Genomic DNA, 20,903 nt, shown 5'->3' with positions numbered 1-20,903 from the left:
GTCAACAGTCCATCCTCTGCGAGCATTTACATACGCACCTCCAGGGCTCTGCCTTTCGCCGCTCCCCTGAGTTTCCACCTTACAGTCTAGAATCCCTCTATATGAGCCTGGGTCCCCAGGGTCTCACCCAGAACTGGGGTTCAGTGCAGTCAGAACTAGGGTTCAGCACAATCTGCAACTTTTATCTCCTTCCCGCTACGGAACGCCAGCCAGGCACTCAGCTGACCCCTCTTCTCCAACTCTGTCCTCTCCCTACACGTGTACTGTGTCTCCATACCTTAGGCTTTTACAGCTCCTCTGATTTTCCTTCTGGTTTTCTCTTTCCTTCTAGTTGTAGAATTTCCAACCAGTCAACTTTCCTGTAGTTCTGGTTAATGTCCATTTTGTATCTTAGTTGTATTTTTTTTAAATTGTTGTGTGAGGCTGCAGTTAGGCGTTTACCTATGCCTAACTGGTTTACCTATGCCATCTTGATTTCTCTGAAATCAATTTGCTTTTAATTTTTAAAATAATGACAGAAAACTTCCCTACCTTGGTGAAGGAAATAAATATACAAGTCCAGGAAGTGCAAAAGAGTCCCCAACAAGATGAATCCAAAGAGTCCCACACCAAGACACATCATAATTAAAATGCCAAAGGTGCCGAAACCGGTTTGGCTCAGTGGATAGAGCATCGGCTTGGAGACTGAAGGGTCCTGGGTTCGATTCGGCTTGGAGACTGAAGGGCACCTTGGTTTTGGGCACATCTCCACTAGGGGGTGTGCAAGAGGCAGCTGATCGATGACTCTCTCTCATCGATGTTCTAACTCGCTATCTCTCTCCCTTCCTCTCTGTACAAAATCAATAAAATATATTAAAATGCCAAAGGTTAAAGAGAAACAATCTTAAAACCAGTAAGAGAAAGGCAGTTAGTTATCTACATGTGAACCCCCATAAGACTGTCAGCTGATTACTCAAAAGAAACTTTGCAGGCCAGAAAAGAATGCCGAGAAATATTCAGTGATAAAAAGGACTTACTATCCAGCAAAGCTATCATTTAGAATTGAAGAACAGATAAAGAGCTTCAGGGAGAAACCAAGATGGCGGCATAGGGTAGACACCTGAATGCAGCCTACCACAACAATTTTGAATTTACAACTGGAAAACAGGGGAAACATTGCCCTCAAGCACCAGATGGCTGGCTAAAAGGCTCTACCATCTGGGAAGGGGAGAGAAGGGATGCTGAGCCTCAGGAACTGTGAAGGTGCGGAGAACTGTGCGTGCGAAAAGGCGGCCGCTGAGTTCGCTGCTGGCTTGCTAGCGGCACACAGAGAGGGCGAGCCGAGTTCACTTCTGGCTTACTTCTGGCGAGCGGAGAGGATGCACAGCTATCGCGTGGCTGGCTTTCTTGTTTGGGAGGAACACAAAACAACCTTATTGCTCTGATAGATGGCCTAGACTTTAGAGGACAGACTTTCAGGCAGTGGGCAGAGATCTCTCAGAGGTGGGTGAAGCCAGCGGCCATTACTGCAGGACTCAGGAACCAGAACCTCGTAAGGAGGAGCTGACGGGAAACCAAAGCCTATATATACCACCCCGAGACTCTGCCCCATCCAAGCAAAACACAGAAGCCCGCCAGGAGACTGGCTTTCTCATTCGGGAGGAAAAAAACAAAAAACTCTCAACTGCACTGAGAGACAACTCTGAGCCAGGGAAAAACTGGCTGTCAGGGACGAGGCAAAACTCTAGAACACCTTTTACCCAAGAGTAACATGCACCAGCAACCAATCTTGCAGGACTTGCTGCGAAAAGGACTTTCCTAAGGCGGGACTGACGGGCAACCAAAGCTTGTCCGCGCCACCCCGAGTCTCCACTCCATCTAAGCAGAGCACAGAAGCCCTCCTAGCTGAGACACTACTGATCCTCAAAGCCAATTGGATTGGAGATCAATGCTTCCCAGTGATATCAACAATAAGCAAGGCTTAACAAGACTGCACACACAGCCCACAAAGGGCTGCACTTTGACTGCACACCTCAGGTAACTGGGAAGGCTGTGCTACTGGGCTCTACCAGAACACCTAGCACACAAAACTATTCCATCAAATCAGGAAAGCAGCTAAAATGCAGAGAAGAGGCAGGACACAATGGAAGGAGATTGAAGAAAGTAAAAGAATGGGCATTGAGTTCAAAACTACAATTATAAGGTTTATCAAGAATTTCCTAAAAATGGCCTATAAAATAAACGAGACCTATGAGGATATGAAAGGGATCAACTAGAAATAAAGAATACATTGTCTGAAATAAAAAATATTATACAGAGTCCTAAAAACAGACTGGAAGAAAGCAGGAATTAAGACAAAGATATGGAACACAAAGAGCCAGAGGACACTCCTCCACAGAAGCAAAAAGATAAGAGAATCCAGAAAGTTGAAGATAATGTAAGAAACCTCTGGGACAATTTCAAGCCAACATCAGAATTATGGGGATCCCAGAAAAAGAGAGAGAGCAAGATACTGAAAACATATTGGAAGAAATAGTGACAGAAAACTTTCCCCACCTGGTGAAAGAAATAGACTTACAAGTCCAAGAAGCGCACAGAACCCCAAACAAAAATAATCCAAAGAGGACCACACCAAGACACATCATAATTAAAATTCCAAGAGCAAAAGACAAAGAGAGAATATTAAAAGCAGCAAGAGCAAAGCAGGTAGTTACCTATTAAGGAGCACCCATACGAATGTCAGCTGATTTCTCAACAGAAACCATGCAGGCCAGATGGGAATGGCAAAAAATATTTAAGGTAACGAATAGCAAGAACCTACAGCCAAAAATACTCTACCCAGCAAAGCTATCACTCAGAATTGAAAGCCAGATAAAGAGCTTCACAAATAAAAAAAAAAGCTAAAGGAGTTCATCACCGCCAAACCAGAATTATATGAATTGCTGAAGGGAGTTCTTTAGGAAGAGGAAGAAAATAAAAATAAAATTATGAAAAACAAATACGTAACTATCAACAAGTGAATCTAAAAACCAAGGGAATTAAAAAATCTGATGAACACCACCAAACACACAACATCACTTTTTTCACATGCAAGTCAGGTTTGGGCATGGGCTGCAGAGCCTCATTTTTGTCCAACCATTGAGGCCGCCTTTTCAAATTAACATACAGCACCCATTCTTCATCTCCGGTAACAATTTGCTCTAAAAACGGCAAACGGTTTTGACGAGAGAGGAGCGAACTGCAAATTGTGACTCTTTGATTATGGTTGTTGTCGGTCAACTCATGAGGAACCCATTTTCCAAACTTTTGGACTTTGCCAAGTGCACGCAATTGATTGGAAATTGTTTTTTTGAACAATTTAAAGTTGTCGCAAGCTCTTGTTGGGTAATTTGAGGATTTTGCACCAAAAGAGCTTGAAGAGCTTCTTGATCAAAATTGGACACACGGCCTCGACCACTCTTGTCATCTAACGAAAAATTTCCCTCACGAAATTTCTCAAACCAATGCTGGCATTTTCTGGCGCTAACTGCATCTTGACCAAGAGCACTACAGATGTTTTTTGCAGTCTCACTTGCTTTTCTTCCTAATTGGAACTCGTAAAGCATGCAGTGCCGAATATGCTCTTCATCCGCCATCTTCTTAGCCCTAGTTTTGCAACAAAAACCAAACCAAACACAAACTTTTTCAAGCAAAACTTGTTAATTGCACTTCACACGTTCTGTAGTTACCACGTGTTTGAAGGTTATGTCAATACAAGTCAACACCAAGCAAGATTTTAAACGAATGTTTAAAAACGACATTAATCATTACTAGACCCGACAGATATAGAGACAGTATATCAACAAGTAGACTGTCAAATTACAGCGGGGAGGGGAGGAAGATCTGGGGGAGATAATAGATCAACCGAAGGACTTTTATACATGCATATAAGTACAACCAATGGACACAAAACTCTGGGGAGGGAGGGGATGTGTGGAAGGGAGGAAGGGGGCAAAAAAAATCAATAAAATATATTAAAATAAATAAATAAATAAATAATAATAAAAAAATCTGATGAACAATATTAACTGTTTAATATAATAGAATCAGAGGTATTCTCGGGGAAAAGGGGAATGGAGGGCTGGGAAGAGACTGAACAAAAAATGTGCACCTATGGATGAGGATAATGGGGGATGGGGAAAAGGCAGAGCGTGGGGTGGGAACCTGGTGGATGGGAGCAATGAAGGGGGAATAAAAAAAAGGGGGGAACATTTTTAATAATCTGAAAAATAAAGATTTATTTTTTAAAAAAGAAAAGAGCTTTATAGACAAAATTCTAAAGGAGTTCATCACACACAAAAAAAAGGAGTTCATCACCACCAAACCAGCATTACATGAAATACATGGGTATTCTTTAAAAAGCAAAAAAAAAAAAGATAAAAAATATGAAAAATAAAATGGCAATAAATACATATCTACCAACAACTGAATCTAAAAATCAACATAAATAAACAAGGCATCTAATGAATAAAATAAACTGATGAATAAAATAGAACCAGAGGCATGGAAACATGGAACAGACTGATGAATCTTATAGGGAAAGGTGGGACAGGGGAGAGATTAACTGGAGAACTTATATTCATTACCCATGGAGACAGATAATAAAGTAGTGAAGGCTTGGGAGAGGACAGGAACCAGCAGGAGGGGGGGAAATGGAGAGACAGCTGTAATACTCTCAACAATAAAGGTTTTTTAAAACCTTTGGTATTATTTGATCATAAAACCATAAATATAAATTACTTAGATATACATGCTTTTATATATGATGTAATTATTGGTACTAAATATAACCACCAAATGCCAAAGATAATACCTTGGAGTGGGGAAAAATGATGCTCTTGTAGCTTTTCCTGAGAGAGGAGTCCCAAGTAGCTGAGAACAACATACTTTGTTTCATAGTGAAATCCCAGAGGCACAGAAGTAGAAGACGCCATTGAGTTGGTTGGCAGAGCTCCAAAAAGGTCTATTAACAGATGTGTAAAACCTAAAAATATGAAAGTATTTTTTCAGTTTAAAGTTTATTACATGCTGCCCAGCTGTTGTCACCAGTGGTTGAGCACAGACCTATAACCGGATGTCATGGTGTCATAGTTTGATTCTGGATCAAGGCACATGCGCAGATTGTGGGCTCAACTCCTGGAGGTAAAGGCAGGGGGACGGGGGGGGGGGGGGGGGGGGGCAGGTGCAGAAGGCAGCCAATCAGTGATTCTCTCTCATCATCAATAAAAATATTTTTTAAATGAAGTTTATTACATGCTAGTAAATTTTCTCCTTGACTTCAATTGTCAACTAAATACCAAAATAAGTATTTCTAAGACTTTTCTTCTATGTAATGTTTTAAAAATATATTTATTTACAAGTGTTAATTGATTCAGATTTTATATAAAAAATAACTTCCCTCTCTCCCTAGTTTATTTTCACATATATGTCAAAAACATTAGACATGCCTCCACTGCACCTCTATCCAGTATGTTCTCTTGTTTCCCTTAACTAATAAAGTCTCCTAAGTTGTGGCCACACAGCTGCCAATTATATTTCCTAGTCTCCTTTGCAACTTAATGTATCATATGATCAGTCTTAGCCACAAAAATATGAGTAGAAGTTATATCTGCAATTTTGGGGTCTTTCCTCAAAGAATTTCTGTTCCCTCCTTTCTATGGTTTAAAATGTGAATATGCAAACATGCAAAAAAGTACACCATCTTAGAGGCAGTGAAGCAACAAGAAAGAAGGATCCTGTGTTCCAGAATGACCACGTAGAGCAGAGTGACCTTACCAGCCTGATCACTAGCTTCTGGACTGTTATTTAAGAGCTTATGTTCTGAATCTTTTCATTAGGCTTCCTAACTTTTCCGCTAGTCAACAACACAACTACTCTCCCTTTTTTACCTGGACTTAGTAGAAGTTTTACCTACCATGTATCTTTTTCTTCCTTCCTTCCTTCCTTCCTTCCTTCCTTCCTTCCTTCCTTCCTTCCTTCCTTCCTTCCTTCCTTCCTTCCTTCCTTCCTTCCTTCCTTCCTTCCTTCCTTCCTTCCTTCCTTCCTTCCTTCCTTCCTTCCTTCCTTCCTTCCTTCCTTCCTTCCTTCCTTCCTTTCTTTCTTTTTTTTTTATATGTTTATATTGCCCAGCTGGCTAAATGGTTAAGCATCGAGCTATGAACTAAGTAGTCACGGTTTGACATGCTGGGTTGTGGGCTCAATCCACAGGGTGGAGCATGCAAGAAGCAGCCAATCAATAGTTCTCTCTCATCACTGATGTCTCTCTCTCTCTCTCTCCCTCCCTCCCTCCCTCTTTGTTCCTCTCTGAAATCAATTTTAAAAAATTTTAAATATAGTTTTTATTGATTTTTTACAGAGAAGAAGGGAGAGGGATAGAGAGTTAGAAATATCGATGAGAGAGAAATATCGATCAGCTGCCTCCTACACACCCCCTACTGGGGATGTGCCCGCAACCAAGGTACATGCCCTTGACCGGAATCGAATCTGGGACCATTCAGTCCACAGGCTGATGCTCTATCCACTGAGCCAAACCAGTTTTGGCCAATAAAAATTTTTTAGTGTTTTTGTTAATTTTTAGAGAGATAGAAACATCGATGAAAGAGAAACATAATTGATTGGTTGCCTCCTGCACACCCCTCACTGGGGATCGAGACCACAACCCAGGCATGTACCCTAAACCAGAATCAAACTATGACCTCCTGGTTCATGGGTCGATGCTCAATCACTGAGCAGAATTGGCCAGGCTACCTATTTCAGATTTATTCTCAACATATTCGCTCTCTTTTTTCTGGAGCCCACCTTCTTCCCTCTTTTGTCCCTCTCTCTCCCTCTTTCTCCTAAGCTCCAGAGGCCCTTCTTTTGCTTCTGTAACTTGTTTCCTGAATGTATTTCTTCTACGGCTCACTTCTTCTACCTCTGTGGCTTTCTAAATAAACTTTCTCTTATAACGTAAAATAAGTAAATAAATAAATTTACTCTCACATGCTGTACAGCTGAGTGTAATACAAATATTGAATGTAAACTGTAATTGAAAAAAGTTTTAATTAGAAAAAGATTTATGCGCTTAGCAACTTTCAAATATGCAGCAGAGTATTATTAACTAGTCACCATGATGTACAGTATATCCCCAAAAATGATTTCTTTAATAACTGAAAATCTATACCTGTTGACCCCTACTATGTACCTTATTAGCTGTTTCCAATCATAATATCTCATTAAGAGATTTCCAAATAACTGTTTTCTACTTAAAACAACAATACAGACTTGTTTTAAGATCTCAAGAAATATCCAGTAGCCCTGGTCAGTGTGACTCAGTTGCTTGAGCATTTTCCAGTACACCAAAAAGTTGCTGGTTCAATACCAGGTCAGGGCAAATGCCCAGGTGTGGGCTTGATTCCCCAATAGGGGGCATGCAAGAGGCAGCCAATAGATGTTTCTCTCCCTCTATCTTAAAAAAAAAAAAAAGAAAGAAAGAAAGAAAGAAAGTCAGCCTGAAGGGGTTTGGCTCAGTGGATTGAGCATCAGCCTGTGGTCTGGAAGGGTTCTATTCCAGTCAAGGGCATGTACCTTGGTTGTGGGCACATACCCAGTAGGGAGTGTGCAGGAGGCAGCTGATCCATGTTTCTCTCTCATCGATGTTTCTAACTCTCTATCCCTCTCACTTCCTCTCTATAAAAAAATCAATAAAATATATATTTTTTTTAATCAATAAAAACATTTTTAAAAAAAGAAAAGAAAAAGAGATTCAGATAGCTAACAATAGGAAAAAGATAGGCAAGGTTGGCAAAATTTAAGATTTGTAAAAAGCAAACTAAGAGAAATGTCCTAGAATAATTATTATATCTATCTTCTGCGGGCAATGCTACTAAAATTATATCAAAATATCCAATTAATCAACAATATGCCTTGGACTGCCCTGCTCCAACTTTAAGTTCCCATAAACTTCAGAAAGGTATATTTAAAAATTATTAATATAGCCAAAGCCGGTTTGTCTCAGTGGTAGAGCGTCGGTCTGTGGACTGAAAGGTCCCAGGTTTGATTCTGGCCAAGGGCATGTACATTGGTTGTGGGCACATCCCCAGTAGAGGGTGCACAAGAGGCAGCTGGTCGATGTTTCTCTCTCATAGATGTTTCTAGCTCTCTATCTCTCTCCCTTCCTCTCTGTAAAAAATCAATAAAATATATTTAAAAAATTATTAATACATATGCCAAAGAAAGGGAAAAGGTATTTTAACTTACATCACAGGAATAAAAGCAACATTTCTTGTGTTTTCACAGGGTATTCAAAATATTTGATGACAAAAGAAAAAAAGAGAAAAAGAAAAAAATATATTTGATTACACTTTTACACTGTTATTACCATTTAATAATGAAGGCAGTGTTTCAAATTTACAAATAATAAAAGAGAAACCCATAAAAGTAGGGTATGCTTTTATTGATTTTTAGAGTGGAAGGGAGAAACATCAATGTGAGAAACATCAGATGCCTCCCACATGCCCCGACTAAGGATCGAATCCACAACCTAAGTATGTGCCCTGAACAGAAACCAAAGCACAACTTTTTGGTGTGAGATGGAACTTGAACTAACTTAGCCACCCAGCCAGCCAGAGCTAATTTCACCTTTTTTTTTTTTTTTTTTTTTTTTTACTTTTTTGCCTACCAGCCAGCCATCTGTCCTCAATTCCCTATCTATGGAGTATCCCAAAGTGTCAATCGTAGTAGAAAATAAATCCCCCGCTACAAAAGCTAAGACTGACTAGTTATTTTCTCTCCTATTCTGGTCCATGGACCCAGACTACAAATATGTGATCTGGGTGCAGACAAATCAGAGGTTCTTGATTTGGAATCTAAAAAGACATTTAAAGGTAATTTTTGGAAAAGAGTTGGTGTGGGTTCAGCAAAGACAGTGGTGCAAATCCAGTAGCAGTATGCTAACTATTCTATTCCCGTGGCCAGACCTTGGCTGAGTGTGCAGCAGTCTTCCTTGGTTCCTGCCTATTTCCCAAGCCTAATTTTCCACCTTTCCCATCCATTCTGTGAGATATCCAATGCCTTTGCAATAAGTTCCTTTCTGCTCAAAAAAGCTAAATTTCTTTGTGTTGTTTGTAACTAAGACCTATCTGGAATCTACTTTTCTTTTTATAATATATATATTTTATTGATTTTTTACAGAGAGGAAAGGAGAGGGAAAGAGATTTAGAAACATCGATGAGAAACATCAATCAGCTGACTCCTGCACATCCCTACTGGGAATGTGCCTGCACCAAGGTACATGCCCTTGACCAGAATCAAACCTGGGACCCTTGAATCTACAGGCCGACGCTCTATCCACCGAGCCAAACCGGTTAGGGCTGGAATCTACTTTTCTTAAAACTTTTAAGGCAGTTTCCAAATGAATATAACATACTACATTCTAAAAGATTACTAGATTATAGTTTAGAAAATCTTCTAATTCTACAAAGTCCACATACAGACTAATAATTTCATCTATTAAAATAAACAATAGTGCCTTCTGACAATTTTTTGTATTCATTCCACACACATCTTAAGATATAAGGTACTCGCTCAACCAGTGTGGCTCAGTGGTTGAGTGTCAACCTAGGAATCAGAAGGTCACCCAGCCAGAGCTAATTTCACCTTTCAATTCCCAGTCAGGGCACATGCCCAGGATTCAGGCTCCATCCCCACTAGGGGCATGCAGAAGGCAGCCAAACAATGATTCTCTTTCATCATTGATGTTTCTCTTTCTCCCCCTTCCTTCCTCTCTGAAATCAATAAAATATATTAAAGAAAAAAAGATACAAGGTACTCTGTAGGCATTAGACATAAAGACAACTAAGATAAATCATTGCCTGTTACAGTAATAGTAATAAGTATAAAATACAATATAGAATAAGTATTAAAGTGTGGAATTGAAGTGTGATATCTTAAAAGTATGGAATGGAATGTAACTAAATTGATAAGCACCCTTGAGTGGCCTGTATGTAGAAAATAGAGTGATCTGTACCCCATATGTAAGACCAGAAGGCAAGGTTCATGGGACCCGCTGATAAGACATACTGAAGACGCCCATATGAGCACATAAAAAGAGCAAGCCCCAGAGAAGATCAGACGCTCGTTCTGCTCCTCCATAGACGGTTGCTCTCGACTTTCCCCACCGGCACCTGTCAAGCTCTGCCTGATCCAGAAGCCCCGAACCGTGAGCCTCGGACCATGAGCCATCATCTGAAACCGAGCCGCAGCTAAAACATGAACCGTGTGTCTGTCTGTCAGTGTGGACCCCTGGGAGGCCTGGCGAGGTCTGGAGCCCATCAGGACTCCGGTAAATAAACCGTGTGTGATTCGTGCATTGCATGTTTGTCTCCTGTGTAATTTATGCTCGGTGGATTATTAATTAAGTACCTTGGGTCATATGTGTCAATTACTGGCTGAGGCACCCTAGGTCACCTGTGCATACGTCTCTTATGGAATAATTGGAACACTGCCCTCAGAAGTTTTTAACCAGGTAGAAGAAAACAAAAATATATAAACAAATACAATAAACTTCTAATACAAGTCAGTACCCCTAGAATGAGAGAGAGCAACCCAAAAGTGGAAACAGGCAAGTCTCTCTGGGGAAGGGAGAAAGGAAGAGGAAATTAATTATCCTATCTATTGTAATAAAGAGTGAATAGCCGGGACCGGTTTGGCTCAATGGATAGAGCATCGGCTTGGGGACTGAAGGGTCCCGGGTTCGATTCCGGTCAAGGGCATGTACCTTGGTTGCGGGCATATCCCCGGTGGGGGGTGTGCAGGAGGCAGCTGATCGATGACTCTCTCTCATCGATGTTTCTGGCTCTCTATCCCTCTCTCTTCCTCTCTGTACAAAATCAATAAAATATATTTAAAAAAAAAAAAAAAAAAGAGTGAATACACTAATTGACCCTCACACTGTGGCAAGATGACAGCACCCTTGGCCAACAAGGAGGAAATATGCTAATTGACTACCCCGCCCTCAGAGATGGCAGTGCCCACAGCCAATAAGGAGGGAATATGCTAATTAACTGCTCCACCCTCAAAGATGGTGGCCCCACACAGCCACAAGATGGCGGTGCCCAGGCATCTCAGCCCTGTTGGGGAGGCAGATGTGCAACAAGGCTGGACCTGCCTGGGAGTGGCCCTGGCCTTGGCGCACATCTGCCGCCGGAGTCCCCTGGTACCCTCAGCCCCCCAGCAGCCCAGGGCCAGCCCAAGGCACAGGCAAACCTCGTATGGCAGCTGTCCAGCTGCTCAGCTGCCCAGGGCCTCCCAAGGCTCACCCTATCGGGGATGTGCCTGCAACCAATGTACATGCCCTTGACCATAAGCGAACCTGGGACCTTTCAGTCTGCAGACTGACGCTCTACCACTGAGCCAAACCGGTTTCAGCATGCGCCCTCTTCTTGTTGGTTGTTGTGTTAGTGTAGAGATCCGGAAGGGTCGATGGCAGACTTGTTGTTTAGGTTTTGCTTCCACAGAGTTGGAAGACTGTTCTTAGGGTCCTCTGTCTGTTTCTGTGTTCGTTTGTATGTTTGTATAAGTGACAGTTTCAGTTTGCCCTTGTTTGTAAATCTGCTCTCTTTCCCCCAGAGCAGGCAGGAGGTGGGGGAGGGAAGAAGAGGCCTCATACTCGCCATCTTTTAGGCATCAGGGATTTCTATACTCATGAAAGGCGGAAAGGCCGGTTTAAAAAAGAGTGCACATAGTTTTTGAGCTGGGCTTAACTCTTTTCTGTGTACAGAATAAAACCCTAAACTGTTTTTTAGCTTTAAGGATGGTGGAGATGAACTAGGAGATAAATTAAAGCTAGTTTCCCAAGACATTTTAAGTAGCTTTTGAAATTCCTACCCTGAGGCACGTAACCAGGAGGAAGTAGATAACAGGTTTATTGAAGTGTTGATCTTAGTATACCTTGCATGAAGTCTAGAGAAATGCTTTAAAAATGTAAAAGTATTATTGATTTGGGAAATGCTAACTATTTGATTTGCTACCTGAAAAATTTAAAGTTCTGAAAGTTTAAGGTCTCTTGCCATGAAGAGGTTTTAAAGCTACACCTTATTTTTAATGGAAGGGGTGGACATGCCCTCCTCCCCCAGAACAGGTAATCCAATTCCAGCCAGCAGCTATCTTTAAAGAATGTGTTCATGTGCATTTGAATGGCTACACCTTTTGCTAGCCCACGGCTCAGTTTCCCCAGGTAGAAAAAACATGGTTTAAATTTAATTGTTGGATTTTGGAATTTGTTCTTGAAAATATAAAGGTTTATTAATGGGGAGCTGCTGGATGTTTAACTTGAGAGCTCTGAAGGTTTTAGTATTCGGATTGAATTAGGAGAAGTTATATAATTGTGGTAACTAAATGCCTAGAGCACATGTGTCAAACACAAGGCCCGCGGGCCAAATCCGTCCCGCCAGGCATTGCAACGTGGCCCGCACCGCGCTGTCATCACTGCACTCCGCTGCGTTTCCATCACAATGACAGTTTATGACTGTTCAGTAAACCATTCGGCCCGCGATTTAGGCTGGATTTTAGATTTTGGCCCCTTCTCTGATTGAGTTCGACACCCCTAGCCTAGAGTATAGCGACTTGTTTTTGAGAAAATAAAATGTATTTTCTCTTAAATAATTAAAAATTCAAGATATATTACTTGTTTGGTCTGATTTAAAAAAAAGAAAGAAACCTTTAATTTGTTTAAGGCTGAGTGCTCTAACACATAGCAAACCACCCCAAGTAGCCACTGGGATACCTTTTTCCCAGGGTGCTTGCTCTCTGTCAGAGGGGAATTGGCCCACCTAACAAAATGTTTAAGGTATGAAGTTGTAACAAGTGGGGTCCAAAAGGTTAAAAGCAGGGACCAAATTCTAAAGTTAACTACTGTTTGTCTCAATTGGCCATTTAAGTTTGATTTGATTAGTGATTACAGTATATTGTAAAATCTTTAGAAGAAAAGGAAAATATTTTGTGGACCACTTGGTCCTGGTGTGTGTGTGTCAACTTCTAAGTTATTAATGGAATACCCTCAAGCATAGGGGCTTTTCAGAAAGGTCAGGGAGTCTGATTGCAGTATAAGGGTCACCGGTTCCCCCACAGCAGCTTCGCTAGCAGGAGGCAAGCGCTTTTCCCAGTGGGAACAGAGAGTGGCCTGCCAGATGAAAATGCCTGGATGGGAGCACCTCCTTTGCCACGTAGGACGCAAGCCGCACTCCCTGCCTCAGCCCACCCAGCGTCCATCCCTCCAGGGGTTGTTTTGAGTAGCGGTGGCTGGGACAAAGAGAGAAATTCCCTTGTGACCCCCTGCACTCTAATGAGACCCAAGAACCCCCGGGCAACTGCTTGGACACTTTTCACTGTGTTCTGTTAGGGGGCTTAGAGGTGCAGCTAGATCAGTATCTGTAGGAAAAATGTGGCATTTTAAATTTCAAGCGGCTAGAGGCCTGGGAACAGGGTGCTGGACCTACTCCCTTCTCCCTTTGCCTTTTCTATAAGATTTGAGGCATGGTTATGTATTTTTTAAGGATATAGAAAGAAGATTTGAAAGTTAATTTGAAATTAGAAAGGTTTTTGTAAAGGTTGTACATGTGATGAGAAAGGAGAACAGAGAAAGAGAGAAAAGGCCAGCAACTAATAGGAAGGAATTAGTATGCCTATTGTAGGAAGCTGGGGCACTGAAAGAGAGAATGTCCTGGCAGGATAGCTAGAGAAGCAAGAGGAAGAGGACTGACAGGGCTGGGGCTCCTTTCCATGAAGCCCCTAGGGCAGGTGTCGGCAACCTGCGGCTCTTTTGAAGCATTGCTGCGGCTCCCAACAGCAGGGCCGATAGCAGGGGCGGGGCGGGGCGGGGCGGGGAGCTGTATCACTTACCTCCATCGCCTCCGGCGCTCCCGGTGCTCTGTGTGGCAGGTTGCTGGCGACTTAGCGTCGCTAGGCAACCACAGTGTCCCTGTCCTGGCCCAGCCTCCTCCCTCACATCACAGCATGAGGGGAAAGAGAGGTACTGACAGAGGGGACACTGAAAAATAATAATAATAAAAAAGCAATAAAGAGAAAAAAGGGAGAAGGAAAAAGAAGAAGACAGAGAGGACAGAGGACTGGAGAAAGAGAGAGGGCTTGCAGTGTGACTGTCACTGGGAGTCGAGCCTGTACAGTGAGTGGAAAGCATATATTCTAACCTCCTGCTCCACAACAAGGTCCGGTGGCTGTTCAGAGGTGAGGTGCTAAAACGCTTTGTCATATGTTTGGAAGAAGTAAAAACTTTCCTGTCCAGCAAAGAGCTCACCTTTGCTGAGCTGGAACAACCAGAGTGGCTGGAAAAGTTACATTTTATGGTAGACATGACAGCACATCTAAACACACTAAATACAACCCTTCAGGGGAAAGGAAGCACAGCCCTGCACATGCTGGAGGAGGTTTTGGCATTCGAGCGCAAGTTGACAGTGTTTGTCAAAGATTTACAGAGAGGTACACTGTCTCACTTTCCCTCTTTGAGAGAGTTCAAACAAAGTCATGATACGATAAATTTGGAATATTTGAAGTCTGCAATCTCCACAATGCAAAGTTCGTTTGGGAAACGATTCTGTGAGTTCAGAGAGGAAAAAACCACATTATCCTTTCCTGTCACTCCCCTGGCAATCGATCCATTCCTATTGAATATGACTGCATTTGCAGGTGTAAGTCAACCTGATCTTGAGATGGATCTGGCCGATATAGCCAACAAAGATATATGGGTGTCCAAGTTCAAATGCTTGACCGCTACTCTTGAGGATGTTGCCCGTCAGAAGGCCATTCTGGCTCAGAATCATAAATGGAGTGATACTGAAAACCTTTCCAAATAGGACAAACTTGTATTCGAAACATGGAATGCCATCCCTAACACTAATATAAATATGAAAAAGTATGCATTTGGAGTCCTGTCGATCTTCTGCTCCACATATGTATGTGAGCAGGTCTTCTCCAACATGAACTATATTAAAAACAAACATCGGTCATGCCTCACAGATGACAACTTGCAAGCCTGTGTAAAAATGAAGGTAACGTCTTACAGCCCTGATGTGCAGACACTGTGCACTGAGGTTCAGGAGCAAAAATCCCATTAACCAGGTAAATTAAATATTTTAATTAGCTATTAATTTGCAAAAATATATTTTACATTGTTAAGTGAAAAAGTCTTTTTTTTCTTCAGATTGACAGCTAACTGCACGATCTGGTATATAGCATTAAAGTAAGAAACAATATATGCAGTGTTATATTTGTTTTAAATGTCGCAATGGTTTTGCGGCTCCCAGGTGTTTTTTTTTCCTTCGGAAACGGGTCCAAGTGGCTCTTTATGTCTTAAAGGTTGCCGACCCCTGCCCTAGGGTAACCTTACAAGTGAGAGGCAAACCAGTAAGTTTCCTGGTGGACACTGGAGCAGCCAATTCAGTCTTGACAGAGCCAATGGGACCTGAAATCTGTAAGAGGACTTCAGTCTAGGGAGCCACCAGACAAACTGCCCATTTTCCCTGGACATCAAAGACTGTGGACCTCGGAAGGAACACGTACTGGGGGAATGCAGCTGCTGAACTGGACCAAAGTGGAACAATGGGCCTTTGAGGAGCTAAAGAAGGCTCTTGTCTCAGCACCTGCCCTAGCCTTGCCAGACATCACGAAACCCTTCCACCTCTATGTGAGTGAGGTAAGGGGCATTGCCAAAGGGGTTTTCACTCAGACTCTGGGTCCCTGGAAGAGACCTGTTGCCTATCTGTAAGAGGCTAGACCCCATGGCAGCAGGGTGGCCAGTGTGCCTCCAGGCAGTGGCCACCACAGGCAAATAAGCAGACTCTGGACCAGGACAACAACCCTGACAACAACCCAGACACTGGCCATCAACTCTGCCAGCCTGCTTCCAGATGATGATCACAACCCAGATACTGACAACAACCCAGACACTGGCCATCAACTCTGCCAGTCTGCTTCCAGATGATGATCCAGAGGAACACATTCATGACTGCATAGAGGTAACAGATGCAGTACTGCCAGACACAGAACAAGAGGAGGAATTGGCAGAACAGAATCAAGCCATCAAAGGACCAGATGGTTGGTGAACCCTACCAGATGACAGACTTTTGGTCCCAGAGGGTCTAGGTCAGACATTAGTTGCCCAGTGACACCAGGTTACCCACATAGGCATCACCAAGACTTCTGAACTTCTGCCGAAACCGGTGTGGCTCAGTGGTAGAGCGTCGGTCTGCGGACTGAAAGGTCCCAGGTTCGATTCCAGTCAAGGGCATGTACATTGGTTGCGGGCACATCCCTGGTAGGGGGTGTGCAAGAGGCAGCTGGTCGATGTTTCTCTCTCATCGACGTTTCTAGCTCTCTATCCCTCTCTCCTCCTCTCTGTATAAAAAAAAAAAAAAAAAAAAAAAAAAAAAAGACTTCTGAACTTCTGTGATAAGTTCTTACAGGTTCTGCAGTTTACCCATAAGTTTGTTCCAGATGCACTGCCAGTGCCCACCACAGACCCTATACACCCCTTCCAGCCTGGAGACTCAGTGTGGGTAAGGAAGTTCACTGCCCAAGGAATCACCCCAACCTGAAAGGAGCAGACGGCACCCAGACCAGGCTACTTGACTCCCAGCTCCTGCACCAGAAAACTGCCTGGATCCTGTCAACCAGTGGCCTCACCCGTGAGATCCCTAGTCTGGGCTCCACACAGGCCAGGAGGATGCCTGCAGGAGGGGAACTGGATTTCAATGAGGGCAGTACTGATGGGAACTGTGGTACTAGGGGTCTTGGTAACTGTAAGAACGTTTTTAAACAGAACAGAGAATACCCTTAAAGAAAGTGGGATGAATCAATGATTTGACTCATGCACATAAGACAAGGGGGGAATGAGAGGGCAGGGCAGGGCTAACTCCTGACTCCATTTTGTACTGTGGGGCAGGTGGAGCTATCCTCCATTTTGTAACTGGACCCTAGCCCTCACTCAACCAAGCAGGTCAGCCAAAGCAGTGACATCACCACCCCTATAAAACACCTTGATCTGTTGAAGCTCGCTCTCTTCTGCCATGCCGCTATTGGTATAAGTGGGACAGAGCCCATGCTAGCATGGAATACAGGCTTTCTGCTACTGCACCGGACTCGGCTCCCTGGTGGTCTTTGGGGATCACGAAATCTGGGCATAACATATGAAGGTCTAATTTGCAAGTCTAATGAACTAGAGCAGTGTTTTTCAACCTTTTTTGGGCAAAGGCACACTTGTTTCATGAAAAAAATCATGAGGCACACCACCATTAGAAAATGTTAAAAAATTTAACTCTGTGCCTATATTGACTATATATAAAGTAATTCTCTTGAATAGGAATCAAATAAACACAAAGAAAGTATTTTATAATTACTTTATTATGAAATATTAAGTAAACAAAATAGTGAAAAATTATAAAATTCTTGTCTTGTCTGCACCTACGGCACACCAGGCAACATCTCGCGGCACACTAGTGTGCAGCGGAACAGCGGTTGAAAAACGCTGAACTAGAGTATGAACACCAGAAAGGTGAAGGTAATGAGTAGGAAAAAATATGAAGAGTTCAAAGATTTGTCAACTATCTCAGTGAGAAACCAACCCATAAACTGTATGGAAAGTGGTATTATTCATAATTTTCAAGTCAAATAATATAGGAGAAAGAGCTAGTTTAAGGAGAAGGATAACAAGTTCACTTTGGGGTATACTGAATTTTAGTATGGGCTGTCCAGGTGAAAATATACAACAAATAGTCTTATATATAGGTTTTAAACTTAGAAAGAGGTTTAGACTGGAGATACAAAATTATATCTGCACAGTTGCAAGTCAATAAAGTTTCCTAAGCAGAGTAAATGAAGAGTGGTTAGGGGCAATCAGGAAGGCAGGCAGGCAAGCAATTGGGAGCCAGCAGTCCTGGAATGGGAACCAGCAGTCCTGGTAGGATCGGGCCTAAACAGTCAGTCTGACAGCCCTTTTGGGATACCAGATTGAAGAGGGTGCAGGCTGGGCTGAGGGATACCCTTCTCCCGTGCACGAATTTCGTGCACTGAGCCCCCTATTAAAAATAAAACTCAGTAAGTCTTCTATCTTATTTGTATCAATGATTCTCAGTAAGGGGTTGGAAGAAAGTTGCACCCTCACTACTACCAAAGCATCCCCAGTGGGGGGGATGTAGGAGGCAGCCGATCAATGATTCTCTCTCATCACTGATGTTTCTAGTTCTTTCTCCCTCTCCCTTCCTCTCTGAAATCAATAAAAAAATATTTTTTAAATCAACCAATGAGCACAAATAAATGGAACAAAAATTGCTATTTCTATCTCTTAATCCTTTTCTCTATAAAATCAATCAATACATAAAAATATTATAAGAAATAAATAGCACCTACCTCAAACATAAGACTATCATACTTATATTGTAGTCCTTAACCCCTTAGAACTATAACAAAAACACATAATGTCTTTCTAAAATATTTATTTTAATATATATTTTTTTATTTACGAGAGGAAGAGAGAGGGAGAAAGAGATAGAAGCATCAATGATGATATAGAATCATTGATCGGCTGCCTCCTGCATGCCCCCGACTGGGGATCAAGCCAGCAACCTGGGCATGTGCCCTTGATTGGAATCAAATCTGGGACCTTTCAATCCGCAGGCCAACATTCTGTCCACTAAGACAAACCGGCCAGGGCTTATCCTATATAATAAAAGGCCAGGGAACATAAGTGTAACAACCGAACAACAGCTCAACCAATCGCCATGAGGTGCATTGACCACCTCTTGGTCTCAACCCTCCCCCACCCCTCACCTCCCACCACAGGCAAACAGGGAACCACGGGGAAGCGGGTGGGTGGCATGGGAGCGGGACCAGCCAGTGGGACCTCTTGGTCTTTCCCCAACCCACAGCCTCCGATGGATCAGCGATGGAGAACTGAAGAACCAGAGTGGGTGATGGGAGGACGGGCAGTTTGTATCCCCAGCTCATCCCCGCTGCTCAGGGGCTCAGGCAGGTGGGAAAGTGGGCGCCAGCGACTTCACCTCCATGTGTGTGCGGCTGCTTGGGGGCTCAGGCCAGCAGGAAAGCGGGAGACGGTGGCATCACCTCCATGTGCCTACGCCAAACCAGCAGCTGATGGAAAGTGCTACCCACTAGAGGCCGCTCATCGGGCACCTCCGCTACCTCCGCCACCACTGCCGCTGCTGCTGGGGCTTGCAGTGCTGATGGAATATATGGGGTGTGGCTACAATCTACCTGCCCCGATGGCAGAGGCAATGTTCAGTCTGGGGACTGGCAGAGAGGCAGAAGATAGCCCTGACTGCAGGCTAGGTCTAGGGACCCTACCCGCATGATTTTGTGTGCTGGGCCTCTATTTTTAAAGAGAGAGAAAGGGGGAGAGAGAGAGAGAGAGAAACACAAATAAAAGAGAAACATTGATTGGCTGCCTCCTGCACACCACCTGCTGGGAATCAAGACAGCAACCTGGGGATGTGGCCGGACCGGGAATTGAACCAGCGACCTCTTCGTGCAATGCTCAACCAACTAAACCATACCAACCAGGACAATTTAATATGCCTTATTAAATTATTTCAGGAAGCTCTTTGGTTTTAACCATTTCTTTCTACTAAAATAAAATTATAATGTAGTAAGATTGTTAAATACTCAAGTAATATGGAGTTGAACAGAACTATAATACTAGTTTGTAAAGAGAAAAATAAATATCCACAGATAACTAATCAGAAATCAAAACTTGTAGTTTTATGTTTTTAATGTTTATTGATTTCAAAAAGAGTAAGGGAAAGGCAGAGAGAGATAGAAACATTGATGAGATGTTGGTGACCAGGTGTAAGCTGACATGGTCCTTGCATTCGAAGGGGCTAGCAAGGCTAGTCCCCTACCCACAGTTTTCCCAGGCTTGTTTGGATGGCGGTTATCAGTAGAATGAGAGCAACCTTTCATGGCTGGCCAAGAAGTCGGTAACTATTTACTCAGATTTACTGTACGAGAATTTGTCCTTCTGCTCTGTCTCTCCCTTAGAGATTAAGAGGAACAAAGAATACATTCCTCTTGACAGACCTCCTATTCAGTGTTTTGTGTATAAAAAGCATTACAGAAGCAGCAGCCCTGTAGGTTGCTCAGTGTAAAAAAACAACAACAACAACAAAAACATTACCCAGTTAATAAAGTCAATGGCTACCTACAGTCCTCCTGATCCCCCTTTCATGTCTTTCTTTCTTTTCTCAGTTCCTACCTCCTTACCTGAACCCAGTTCAACTGTCAGGCTGGTCCTGGCAATGAGACAGCAACATAGATTGGCTACCTCCTTTCCCCTACCGGGGATGGAGCTCAAACCTATAGATGTGCTCCAACCAGGAATCATACAGGCGATCTCCTGATGCACGGCATGATGCTCAACCAACTGAGCCACACCAACTAGGTCAAAACTTGAAATTTTTTTAAAAATATATATTTTATTGATTTTTCACAAAGAGGAAGGGAGAGGAATAAAGAGCCAGAAACATCAACGAGAGAGACACATTGACCAGCTGCCTCCTGCACACACCCCCACCGGGGATGTGCCTGCAACCAATGCACATGCCCTTAATCAGAATCGAACCTGGGACTCCCCAGTCCGCAGACCAACACTCTATCCACTGAGCCAAACCAGTTTTGGCAAAACTTGAAATTTTAAGCATTAACAAAGTTTTTTGATTATCACATCTCTATCTAGTTCTAAGACTCACTAGTGGTCTGAGTAGGAAAAAAAAAATTTCTTTTGAAGTTCCACAAATCAACATGAATCCAATAACTCCCATTTTTGTAATCCATGATTTATTAGCTCCTATGGCATTCTAATACGTTCTCCAAAAGAAAAA

General features: G+C 42.8%; 1 protein-coding gene across 8 annotated transcripts in view; it reads right to left on the bottom strand.

The window, feature by feature from the left end:
• Window positions 1-20,903, bottom strand: part of BCL2L13 (BCL2 like 13) — a 148,531-nt gene that overhangs the window by 113,529 nt on the left and 14,099 nt on the right. For 7 of the 8 annotated variants that reach the window (XM_036455634.2, XM_036455631.2, XM_045588563.1 and 4 more), the window contains one exon: window positions 4,832-5,002. In XM_036455634.2, coding sequence (XP_036311527.1) covers window positions 4,832-4,952 — 121 coding nt within the window. In that variant the 5' untranslated portion in view covers window positions 4,953-5,002. Of the gene's footprint in view, window positions 1-4,831; window positions 5,003-8,256; window positions 8,297-20,903 lie in introns of those variants that run through there. The other variant, XM_036455633.2, reaches the window with a different exon arrangement.

Source organism: Pipistrellus kuhlii, unplaced genomic scaffold, assembly GCF_014108245.1.
Source record: "Pipistrellus kuhlii isolate mPipKuh1 unplaced genomic scaffold, mPipKuh1.p scaffold_m20_p_3, whole genome shotgun sequence".
Classification (NCBI taxonomy): domain Eukaryota; kingdom Metazoa; phylum Chordata; class Mammalia; order Chiroptera; family Vespertilionidae; genus Pipistrellus; species Pipistrellus kuhlii.
This window is presented reverse-complemented; position numbering and strand designations above follow the sequence as displayed.